The sequence below is a fragment of the Scardinius erythrophthalmus genome (assembly GCF_964197995.2).
Source record: "Scardinius erythrophthalmus genome assembly, chromosome: 4".
Lineage (NCBI taxonomy): Eukaryota > Metazoa > Chordata > Actinopteri > Cypriniformes > Leuciscidae > Scardinius > Scardinius erythrophthalmus.
In genome coordinates this window covers 7,161,132-7,174,423 of record NC_138224.1, presented here as the reverse complement: position 1 = coordinate 7,174,423, position 13,292 = coordinate 7,161,132, and the positions used below count along the sequence as shown (strand labels likewise).

At 37.1% G+C, this 13,292-nt stretch overlaps 1 protein-coding gene across 1 annotated transcript; it reads left to right on the top strand.

Annotated features, from left to right (window-relative positions):
• The first annotated feature begins 379 nt into the window (after positions 1–379).
• On the top strand, positions 380–4,151 carry tigarb (TP53 induced glycolysis regulatory phosphatase b). The gene is made up of 6 exons (XM_081364296.1): positions 380–531; positions 837–874; positions 1,342–1,463; positions 1,583–1,660; positions 1,944–2,054; positions 3,221–4,151. Exons 1-6 carry the CDS (start codon positions 500–502, stop codon positions 3,626–3,628), a joined length of 789 nt encoding a protein of 262 aa, XP_081220422.1. The 5' UTR covers positions 380–499; the 3' UTR covers positions 3,629–4,151.
• Positions 4,152–13,292: the final 9,141 nt, after the last annotated feature.

Here is a 13,292-nt window from a genome sequence, read left to right as displayed (position 1 = left end):
GTTACATTGTTCAGTGTAATTTATTTATTTAGTTACTCTTTTCGCAAATAACTCGTGGTTCGTGATTCTTGCAAACGGTTATCATAAAAAAAAAAGATTTTTTAATTTATTTTAATGGCAGGAATAAATTTGATTTGAAATCCCGATTTAAATTTGAATGCGGTTCAAGAAAACGTTTGACACGTTATTATTATTATTATTATTATTATTTTGCCAGGCCAGGGGTATATAAAACAAAACAATTTACTGACGTTATAATTTACAAACTGATTACTGGTGTACAAAAACAGTAACATATATTAGAAAGCAACATTTGCAACTCGTAGTAAAATAAATAAATAATAAACCCATAAGATGCAGCAGTGCACTTCCCACAAATCACCACAGGAGGGTGACAGAGTGTTCCGTTCATTTAAGTGACGTCATTTATCTGCAACACTTTGACTCATGAACCAGGAAGAACACTTGTCATACATTTCACCTTTTGCAAATCTGTATTATGCTCACATTTGCATTAACGATCGTTCGACAGTAAGTGAGCACTTGTGTATTTTGCATGTTTGCTTTTGTTGTACATGTATACGAATGTTTATGATTTCTTTAGGTGATACGGTAGGGACAGAGAGCACATGCACGTGATCTACATCTGTTCTGCTTATACGCATCACTAAATGTTTACACGAATGCTTTATATTGCGTATAGTCAACGCTGTGATCGGACATGTTTTGTCTGTAACTTAGTTGATAACAGTGACCTCTACATGACATGGCATGGCATGTGAGCTGTCCCTTCTGAAGTGATTTATCTCTATTTATTATGTGCTCTTGTTTCCTAGTGGGGAAACGCAATACAACAGAGATAAATTGCTTCAAGGTAAGTAAATACATGTGTATGTTAATGCTTATCTCAGTGGTTTCAATTGGTTAGATGCCACGAACACCCAAAATATGATCATTTTCGTGTGAGGGACTCCCATCTGTTTTATAGTTTCTTGACCCAATTAATATTGTGAATAAATATTATTTGGAAAATATTTCGTTTCTTTTAAAAGGATAGTAAAATTAAGTCATCATTTACTCACCCTGGTGTTCTAATAGCGCAAGCGGGATATATATTTATTAATTTCCTTTTGTGGTTCAAATAAAAGAAAGAATGACATTCGAGCGACCATCATCAAGCTTTTATAAAAAGATGCAAAGTTTTACAGAATGATATGCAACACGTGCCCTATATTCCAAGTGTATAGCACTATAGAGTTAGATACATTATTCACTTATTTTTATTTTATTTATCTATTTTTATTTTAATATTGTATTGCTTTTTTTTCCTCAAATGTGTAGGTCAGGGCATTGACACACCGCTGTCAGAGACGGGACATAAGCAGGCGGCGGCAGCTGGCCGGTACCTCAAAGATCTGCATTTCACCAATGTCTTTGTCAGTAACCTGCAAAGAGCCGTCCAGGTGTGTGTGTGTGTGTGTGTGTGTGTGTGTGTGTGTGTGTGTATGTGAGAGACTGCAACTCTTAGATTCTGTGAGTGATTTATCCATCATGTGAAATATAACTTCTTCTCCTTCTCAAGACAGCTGAAATCATTTTAGGAAACAATCTTCATTCTTCTGCGACTGAGATGAAATTGGATCCTTTACTCAGAGAGAGGGTGAGTGTCTATCTTAGCCAAGATTCGAGATTTTTATTTGTCACATGCACCGTTATATACACTAAACAACTTGCAGGGAAATGTAAACTTGGTCAGCTGTTTATACTGTGCATTAAATATATAAATATATGATATAATGTTAATGATAAGATTAACATCAGAAATAATAATGAAAAAGATAAGTAATAATATTAATAAAACAAAATAGCATCTCTTCAATTTGGTATCCCATAAGAATTGCGGCAGTGTTAGTTCAAATGCACATGTGTGATGTATCGGTCAGGGTTTTGGGGTGGCAGAGGGAAGACCAAAGGAACATCTGAAGAACATGGCGAACGCAGCGGGTCAGGCCTGCCGAGATTACACACCTCCCGGCGGAGAGACGCTGGAACAGGTAGAAATTGAGCTTGAATGTTGCCAAATATGATGCCACTTAAAGGAGAACTCCGGTCAATTTTAACATTGAGCTCATTTTTTTGTACATTTGGAGTGCTGTCAATACAGAGAACAACGACAAAAATCTGTGTTTCCTACACCGTGTTATCCTCTTTTAAAAATTTGCACCCTGTTGACTTCAATGGGGCAAGTACTAAACCTGCTTTTAGCCTCTTAACATCCTTTATGTGTCATTACAAGTGCACAGCCAATGTGAGTGATTCCTTCAGAGTGAACACGGGTCAATCTGACTGCAGTAGATGTGAAAGATATGAATAAAAATGATAATAATTCAGCCAGCGCTCATACCTGTATTTACATCCTGTTTTCGGTCGAAGTCCATAGTAGTCGATTGTCGAGTTCACGCGCATAGGTTTAGTACCTATGATCACGCGCGTGAACTCGACAATTGATTACTTTGGACTTCGACCGAAAACAGGATGTAAATACAGGTATGTGCGCTGGCTGAATAAACATAATTTTTATTAATATCTTTCACATCTACTGCAGTCAGATTCACCCGTGATCACTCTGAAGGAATCACGCACATTTTCTGTGCACTTGTAATGACACATCAAGGATGTTAAGAGGCTAAAAGCAGGTTTAAAACTTGCCCCATTGAAGTCAACAGGGTGCAAATTTTAAAAAGAGGATAACACGGTGTAGGCAACACAGATTTTTGTCGTTGTTCTCTGTATTGACAGCACTCCAAATGTACAAAAAAATTAGCTCAATGTTAAAATTGACCGGAGTTCTCCTTTAAATCCAGAGGGAAATCAGAAGTAGCTTATATAATGAATTTGGAGCAGCTGGCTGTTGTTGTTGTAAAAAAGTTTAAAAATGAAAAATTTTCAAACATACAGTAATATTGTGAAATATTATTGCAATCTAAAATAAGTGTGTTCTATATTAAAATGTAATATATTCCTGCGATCAAAGCTGGATTTTCAGCATCATTACACCAGTCATAATAGGTCCCCTTTAACCAAACTTTTAAACTGTAGAATACACAACTATAAAATTTACTATTAATCATTTTCACTGTATTTTTTCCATGAGTGTAGTAACTGTTGACTGATCAGATTGAATGCTCTGACAGAAGAAACTGTTTCTGTGTTTATCCAGGTAAAGACACGCTTCAAGAAGTTCCTCAAATCCTTATATCAGTGCATGTTAGAGGAACACGGCTCATCTGACCAGTGTTCTGCATCCAGCTCTGGATCATCAGAACCAGAACAGCCTGTCATCGCTGGACTAGCCACTGACGGAGTCCACAACGTACCCGTCCATGCTCTGATCGTTAGTCACGGGGCGTTTATTCGTGTGTCTGTGCGTCACCTAGTGGAGGACCTGCAGTGCTGTCTGCCAGCAGGCCTGAAGATGAACCAGGTGTTCTCCCCATGCCCGAACACTGGCATCAGCAGGTTCATCATCACCCTCCGCAGAGAGGAGAGCGACCCGCGGGCCGCCCGCATCCAGTGTGTCTTCATCAACAGAAAAGACCACCTGGATGATGTCAAAAACTCTGATTAACAGTATTATGTGACCGTTTGGTGTATCTGGCATGGCCAGTGTTTTTATTTATTGCTCCTTACAATTTCAGTGACTGAAGCGAAAAGCACATATAAGTGTGTGTGATTGATTTTATTGTGTAAATTATTTAACTGCAGTGATTTATTTATCCTGTCAGCTGACTGAATGCAAACAATCGTAAGATGTCTTTTTGATGTTGTCCATTATATAAGCACTTTATACTCACACTACTGTGGTTTTGGCCTCTGAAATGCTGCAGTAATCACACATAATGAACATATATATTCATGTTTATGCAATAAAGAGATTCAGAGAAATGTGAAGCTAAGAATGTTTGATTTTCTTTACATTTGTGGTTAAATCTTGACTGTTTACTGTGTAATTTATGTGCACAGAAAATGTCAAATATTGTGATGCTTTACCTTTAAAGGGGCTATATGTAAATAATATAATGTATTAATTGCTTTTTTATTGCCAATCTGTGAAAAACTTTATGTAAAGGACTCGGGACGGATTTGCCCGGAAAATCAGAAGGATGTGACGTTTACGCGCGCTCCCGAGAGCCTCTGACTGACACATAAACAAATGCTTATACAATGTTCAGGATAATACCGAAAAAACATTCTCTAGGTCTACTATAATTGCAATATTTCATGCACAGAAAAGGGATAAACTATAGTCTCACATAACCTCTTTCTTGACCTCTATTTCTCATTGCTGTCATTTGTGTTTTTGTTATGATAGGAAAGGCCCTTTTACATATTCATTCTAAATGAAATGTCGCTCAGCAGTGTGGAAGGTGTCGATGATCGTTAACAGTATATCGCTGCAAGGGTATTTCCAACTTATTTTTACTTCTAAGATGACAAATAGTCCAGTCATTTTAAGCCAAAATGGGGGTCAACCTTGAACAAATTGCAACAGAAGCAAGCTCAACTGATTTTGTATCCTCAATATGTCCTGAGTAAGAAAAAAAAAGTCCCGAAGAATCCCATTAGGGGAAAGTTTCGAAAAGACCCAAATATAGCCTATTCATTCTTTTTCTTATAGGGTAAAAAATGTAACCTTTAGATATCATCATGAAAATTACTGAGTTGATTACTTACATCAAGATAAACAAAAAATGTATTACAAGTTTTTTGAAATTGTTTGTTAACATGGACAAACGGTGCATAATCTAATTACGTGTGCTAATTTGCATAAATACCACAACAGATCTAAACATTGGGTATAGCCACGTAAAAATGTCTTGATGAATCTTGTTGACACATAACAGTAAAATACTTAATGTTAAGGTCTGAATGGAATCTATTTAGGCTACCCATAGAGGCAGGAAGAAGTAGCCTACTTTAGAAACCAGCCTTTATTATTTTTTAAGAGATGGGGTTTGGGGTTGAGTCCGTGGGACTGTTTCTGGGGGACGAGTCTGAGGGAAGAACAGGAGACAATGGTAAGGAGAATGCAGAAGACAAAAGGTAAGTAAAATAAAAAGTGAATCCCCAGAAACAGTCCCACGGACCCAGCCCCAAACCCCATCTCTGCAATAATAATTAATAAAGGCTGGTTTAAAGTAACTTTAACTTTATCTAAAGGTTAACATTTTACCCTATTCACGTAAGAAAAAGAATGAATAGGCGAATGAATGGGGTATATTTGGGTCTTTTTCGAAACTTTCTCCTAATGGGATTCTTCGGGACTTTTTTTTAAAAGAACTTTGACTTGAGTATATCGATCGGAGCGAGCTGTTGGCTGCAGTTCATTTAACGGGTTAAGGGTTTCTGAAATCATTAATTGTATTTTTTATCTCGAGGGTGAATGCTAAAAATGTGATTTGTGAGATGCACAGAGGTAAACATGTTAAAGTCTTAGGAAAAAAGAGTAATATATAAAAATATATAATACAGGGCTGCCAATTCTCTCACGCATTGACACTTTTCACACGCTCTCACGCCACACATCCATTTTCTCACGCACAGAAAAATTGCGGAGCAAAGAGGTACTTTTAATATTAAACTAAATCTCAGCTCTTATAGAATCCGTCAATTTTATTTCGAAATTCAGACAAAAATACGTTTGGCGCTTGTAAATGTGACGTGACAGATCGCTGAGCGCCTCAGTTCAAGTGCACGTGAACCGATCATCTGTTAGCCTACTTTTTTATTTAAAGATGCAGTACAACTTACCGAGAGTATACATAATATCGACCAATTAGTGTTTTTCAACCACGGAAAGAGGTCAATATAACAGCAGGAGAACAATGACCACATGACCATAGCATGTTAATTGAATAGAAAAAATAGCTAGAGAGGAGATTTTGCTGAGCACTATATTACATATTTATTATATTTTTACTTATGTCATTAAATAATTGCTATTATAACAAAAACTGCATTATATTTAATTTAATTTGTTATTTTTAACCTTTAATAATACCAGCAGTTTGGGCCCTCTATGTTTACAGCATTAGGTGAGATTATTTTTTTAAATAAAATGTAAAATAAACATGTATTCAAATTAGTCAATATTTAATCAAAATCGGAATCAAATCACAAGAATGGAATTTAAATCTTGAATTTTTTTCAAGCAATAATAAAAACTGTATCCTACCAGTCATTGTACAATGTAAACATTGTAACATGTTGTCACTAAACTTCATAAAATTCTATTTAGTTACCAAATGTTTTGACAATCACAATTACACTTATTGTGATGCAATATTTGTTTTTAATATTTTTAATATTTAATATATATATATAGAACCCCAGCTTGACTCCATTTTGAAGAACACTTTATGTCTTAAATGATTGCATTATACTTTAATGTTTAACAGGTTATTACATTTTTTTTTCCTGAACAAAAAGTATGTTTACAAGCCGTTTAATTTAAAAAACTGAATAAAAATAACACATGAATTAAAACAAAATCCATTAAAACTTTAAAATGTCCTTCAAATATACAAAAAAATACCACATTCTAGTCCACATAAGACCATTTTGAGATTGTGTTTATTTTGAATTTTCCATGTGGTTCCGTTGTTGTGTTTAATCATAGACAATAAAAGTGTTTAATTGGTCTGTGCTATGTCTTCCAGAAGATGGCGCTGTGCTACTGACCTCTGAAGGAGAGATGGGCCAACCTGCCGATGGAGAGAAGAACAGGACACGTCTCCGCTGCCGCCCACTCCAACAGGAAACTATCACCATCTTTGGTCCCTCATTTTCTCCCTGCCGACCGACGAAGGAAACTTAGTGATCTTCTAAGGGTTGTCATTTTCCTGCCGGTAAGTGGGCGGCAGTTTGGTTGAGTTGGTCACGCAGGGGACCTGGACGGCTCAAATGTACCGACGTCCTACAATCCAAGCAGACGATAGACTAGTCTGTGGCCACACATTCTTCAACTCCTACAGAAGGTCCTAAAATATCTGCTCAAACAAATCACATTTACATTTTTTTTTACACGCACACACACACACTGCTGCATGAGTCATTGTGACCCATCAAAGCATCTTCAGGTAGGCCTATGTTATTGCACAATTTGTTTACACACGTGCACAACCTGTAAAGTTGCTGAAAAACAGATGTTACGTCTATAGTCAGAAAAATACCACTTCTAAATAAAACCAGCAGTTTTATTTAGTTTCCACAAAGTTTAGACACCCAAACAAAGTCACGTGCTCACAATGTTTTGTTCTGTTGCAGTCCCACTTGACCAGCTGGTTTGCTGGTTGTCAATCTGACAGTAGATCAAACCAGATAAGAAGACCGTCAAACAACATTGCACAGTTTTTCAGTTGTGTAATCCTAAATTTATATGTAATTGTATAATTTGATTTATTCCAGAATTTAATATGATTGCATTAAGTACAATGCAAAAACACTTTTCAAATATCAAAAAATTTCACAAATCAAGATTTACTTTTACTTTACGTTTAAAAGGGAAATGGGTTATGATAATAAGCCTTGTTTTCTGAAAAATTCATAAAAAATGTTTTGAGTTAAATATCTGTCAGTTAAGAAAAAGAGGCTTCAGAGGGAAACCAAGATTATCTTTCTCTATTTTTAATCTTTAAAAAAATATATATAAAAAAGATACCTTAAGTAATTTTGCTTCTCAAGTAAATTTAATTTAAGAATGTTTAGATATTTGTATAACAAGATAAAACTACTAAGTAAGAAAATATATATTTTTCTCAGTTTATTCATTTACAGAGCTGACTTCCTTTGTCTTCTAAACACTTAAATGATAAATTAAAGTATAACTGGCATGACATGAGGAAATGTTTCACTTCTCATCGGAACTGTAAAATCTCGTTCACACCAAGACCGATAACAAGCAGGGTGGATTCTGATTGGCTGTCATTATTTTATTGTTCATCTGCTGGAAAAAAATTATTCTGAAAGTGATTCCAACGATATTGTTTCTCTGTGCCATTATGGTTATAGTTGAGGTGTGGGCTTTGCTATTCTTTTATATTTATAGTTATCGTCTTTGTTGTGAACGGCCTTAACTCGGAGGAAACTGAATGGGACCTTCTACGAATATGGGCTTTCACCTGAAGAAGTAGTTGTAATTACTCTCTTGCTGTCAGTCTGAGCTTTGTTGGTGAAACTCCCCTATTACCACCTCTGAAAGCAGAGTTTACAGTTCTTAATTTCTGCCTTTTCTGCTGTATAGTCCGTAGTGATAGTTGAGCCTCAGTGGTTTGATGACACAGCAACACCTTCATGGGCCCTGTGAAATGAACAATCAATAAGGTTTGCTTAGCACCTTCATTAATCACATACTGAAAGCCTAATGGAGCATAAAGAAACCACATCATCCTACTGCTAATTATATCAGAATCCATTTTTTGTTGGAATATGAATTTGGAATGCCGTTAATGATGGAAATTTATTTCCAGAACTGTGAGCGGTGTTTATCTTGAATATTAAAATTAGAAAAAGGGCTGAAGGATGTAAGGTAACATCCTGTCTGATGGCATGATGGAGGACGTGGTGGTGAAGAGGTGTATTTATAGAGCGACTTTCGAAGGGTGCATGCTAATGCTGATCTCTTCAGCTCTACATTTCCAGCTCATAATTAGAGCTGTTTAATTTGTGGGTACTGATTGTACTTCCTGTGCTCTCTATAAAAGGCCCCAAGGGCTGGACCGGGCTTTTTGGATATCCGCTTTTTGAGGGCTGTGGAACGCTCCGGTGCTCCTGTAACCCAGGAATTGCTCGAGGTCAGTTTTCCCCAGAAACAAACCGCAGTGTGACCACACTGGATTGTGCCACAGACCTTGGTGGGGACATTATGGGTAGAGAAAGCTAGCGGTGCATTGTGTTCCGGAGTTTATTTTCCCTCAGTGTCTCTAAACGGTTGCTTTTGAAGACTTTTTTATGCAGAACACGGACTGCTGTGCAGCCGGTCTGCTAATTGCCTTGATAAAAGAGAGAGGCTGTGGATTTGTGTGTGTGTGTGTAGGTGTGAGAGGATGTAAAAACAAGTTAATTTTGAATGCAATTTTTTTTTTTTTAATCTTGGTTAAAGGGCTTTAAAACATCCTGCGAGGTTCATAGCTTAAAACATCCTCCTCATTATAAACAATGTATTTATTTAATCAAGCTCCAAAAGCGGCTTATATTGTGGGATCTGTGATGTCATATGGGCAAATGCATTCGCATTTGCATATACATATACACCATAGACCCCGCCTTTCTGAGAGCCTACTCTGCTCTGATTGGTCAGATGGACCAAACAGCTATATTACACACTGCATGAATGTTTAATGTTTAAAATTTAATAAAATAATAATTAATATTTATTTAAAAATTGGCAAACCTTGCATTCACAGCAGATAATTTGTTTGAATTTAATTTTTTTTTTTAAATAATATTGTTCTGTGAAGTATCAGTAGCTCAACAATAGTAAATGCAGTGTCATATTCACACACTGGCTCCAGCACTGCAGATTGGATTCAATAATCTACTTTTATCAATGGAATGTGTTTAAGCTTACATCCTACCTTAATTTAATTTAAATCAATTATCTAAGTTTCCTGTGTTTTGCATTTCCTGACTCATTTTGGCTTGGCTGGGAAATAACAAAGAACTAAGATGGAAATTTACTCTTTAGTTGACTAGAGAGTGCATGATTGCCTTTATAACTTTTTTTTTATTATATTGATTTTCCAAGCAACTCTGAAGTTTTCTGATGTTGCATTCTGAAAAGTTTAATATTTAATTTTTTTAATTTTTTTGTCTAGGACATCTATTGGATAAGTTTTTCCATACTTCTGCTGGGTGTGATCTGTGCAGACGCCATGCCAAAATGAGTGACAATGTCCCAGTGCTGCAATGCAGTAAATTAATAGCGGTTCCACTGGACACTCCGCCCGTTGCACCAGCAGAGGGCGATGCCGGTGATGAAAGGTACCTAAATCACTCCAGTTGTGCTGGAAGGAAACATTTCTATTAAAGGCTACACCAGATCTTCAAGCTCACGCACGTTTTATTAAACAGGATAGAATAATTTAGAGAGAGATAACTTACTAAAAGATTACAGAAATACATTTCTAATACTTTACTACTAATGTTGGTGCTTTTGTTTTCCCATCAAAAATGAAGATCATTGGGTTTTGTTAATTTGTTAAGGAAATGATTACATTTTCACTTAATTGTTCGCGTAATTGAATTTTTTAAGTAGAAGGACTAAAACAGTATTTCTTGCAAAACATACTATAAACTATATGCTAGGCTAATTATATTAAGACATGATTATTAAATGCACTACAGGAAAAATAGTAAATAATAGGCTATTCCTAGGAAAAATATAAAAAAGTAGTATATAAATAGTATAAAATAGCATTCCTAGAGGAAAAAAACTCCCCACTTTCACTTCATAGTTCTTTTAAAGTCACCATGAAATAAAATGGACAATTCTTGTATTTTGTGAAATATTGTGGTATTTATTATTAGTGATTTATCCGTGCACATCTTTTTTTTTAAATTCATGTGCCTCAGTAATCTATAATCAAAATAACTTCCCTTCCCTGTTGTAGCGACTTCTCTTCTCTTCTCTTCTCTTCTCTTCTCTTCTCTTCTCTTCTCTTCTCTTCTCTTCTCTTCTCTTCTCTTCTCTTCTCTTCTCTTCTCTTCTCTTCTCTTCTCTTCTCTTCTCTTCTCTTCTCTTCTCTTCTCTTCTCGTCTTCTCTCATGCCTGGCGTGAAGGCGGGGCAACTTGTCACTCACGTGAGACCCACCAATAGCAAACCACTACCATCCAATCAATGTCCACTGGACAAAATCAAGTCCCTCCCTACATTTTTTGTTAGTTGAAAAGCCGTTTCACATTCGGAATGGGGGAAAAACACTTTTTTTTCCCCCCTCAGTAGCCCCCAATGGAAAACCTGTTTTTGTCTCTGACACTAATTTATATTAATTTATAGAGAAGCAAAATAACACAATAAAGAGAAGGGAATTGCTTTTACTGTCCAACTGTTGCTTTTATAACAAAGTCTGTTGCTCCATCTATAGTCATTGTGACCTTTTTATGGCTGTAGGGAATATACTGTAATTCACAAGGGCTGTTTTGGTTTGGGAAATCTTAATGAGTATCTAGAGAGTGTTATCTTTAATGATGATTAATGAATGCATTCACTGTCTAGGTAATGAGATATTTATTATGTAAATGATTGCTGCTGCTGCAGTGCTTATTGGCACAGGGACAGAATCAGTGTCGTGGATGAGTCACTCCCCTCGCTCCCTTTGTGTGTGTGTGGCCTGGCAAACCCTACATTATGCAAATATATACAAAGTTGGCAATATCTGAAATCCTTGTCTTTATGGGGATGATTTTTGGTCCCCATGAGGAAATCATACTAAGTGATGTTTTTTGAAAATGTAAAAATACAGAAAGTTTTCTGTGATGGGTAGGGTTAGTGTAAAGGGGATAGAGTATACCGTTTGTACAGTTTAAAAATCATTATGTCTATGGAAAGTCCCCATAAAACATGTAAACGCAACGTGTGTGTGTGTGTCGCTTCATCAAACAAATTGCCCTGATCTACTCATCTGCCCACCAAAGCCCCGACCACTTGTCCTTTGGTGCAGTTGGTCCCTCTATTGCTGAAATGACAGAATGGAAAGAGGTGGATACACCCACCGTACACCCGCATCAGAGTCGGCAACACCATTCTCGCCTGTAGGGAGTGAGAATGTGTAAAGTGGCGCAAGGATGTCTAACAGAATGCCTTTCATTCCAGGGCTGGGCAGTGGGAGCCGGGGGCTGGTGTAGAGTTCAAGGGAATGCTGGGGGAACGCTGGGGTTGTGTCTTGCTGACTCAGCAGAAACCCTCCGCTGACATCATTCTGCTTTTACTTCATCATTTGACAGAACGAAATTCTCCAAAAGAAAAATTGCCTTAACTAGTCTCTTTAGTGCAGCCTGTTTCTGTGCAAACAAGTTATTCCAGCAGGATATGCGTAAGTTCTGCCGGGAAGACTCAATTGTTACGTCACTTATTGCCTTCTCATCTATCCAATCGTGTTCTAATACTTGTAGTATAAAAGATCAATACTTGCACATGTCTGAGTTCGCAGATGCTGACGCTTTCTTTCACCTCCATCCTCCCCACCACCACCAGGATGGTCCCTTCCCAAACCTCATGGGGTCGGCTGCGCCCCTGCCTTCGTCTTCAGGCAGGAAGTGCAGATTCCGTACCCTCAGATTGCGAGCTACGGACGGGGCCTACGCCAAAAAAACTTTATATTATAATATTGCTTGCTGGGCTGTTAATACATGTATAACTGTTACGGTATTTATTCTCCCAAGTCTTTCTGATAGAACTGTGAACTTAGCAGCAATGCTGGTTAAGATGAGGGCTGTTGCGTCTGACTCTATGCACTGAACCGTGATGTCTGTACTGTGACGGTATATATGTATATATATATATATATATATATTAGGGGTTGTTATGGTAGGGATGTAATGGTACATGTATTCGTCCTGAACTGCCTCGGTGTCAAGCTGCTGTTTTTATCATAAATTTTATGGATTTTTTTTTAAAGTATCGATTGATTATTTATAAATTTATAACACAATATCTCATAATTGTGCGTCTGAGATCAGAGTGCATATGAGGACGATCCATACTCAATGCCTGATGTCACGCAGAGACACACAGTGACTCATATAATGAGTGTTGAGAGGTGAGATTGAATAAAATGACTGTGCACTTTTCAGCTCACAAGAAAAAGAAGCAGACGGCATCAGGCTGTTCTCAAACAGAGAAACAACAGCGCAAAAAGCTTAAACACTGGAAATTAATCAGGATTCTGAACTCGATCAGCAAAAGTAAAGTGACCTTTGTTTTTAAGGTGGACAGAAATTTTACCTGAGTCATTGTGCTGTGAGTTTCAGCTGTGCTAATAGTGTGCGCAGAGCTCCTGCTCTCTGCAGGGGTCAGATGTTCTCTCTTGAGTTCTTGTCAGCTCATGAACACACTGTGCTTTTAGTGCTGTTCTTGCAGCTCGACCTGGCACACAAAATCCCTGCCACAAGAGGAACTTCACCACTGCAGAAACCACTTTACATCACTGGTGGTGAGATATATATATATATTACCACCAGTGATGTAAAGTAACTTTTCCCAACACTGTGTATATATATATATATAGTGTTG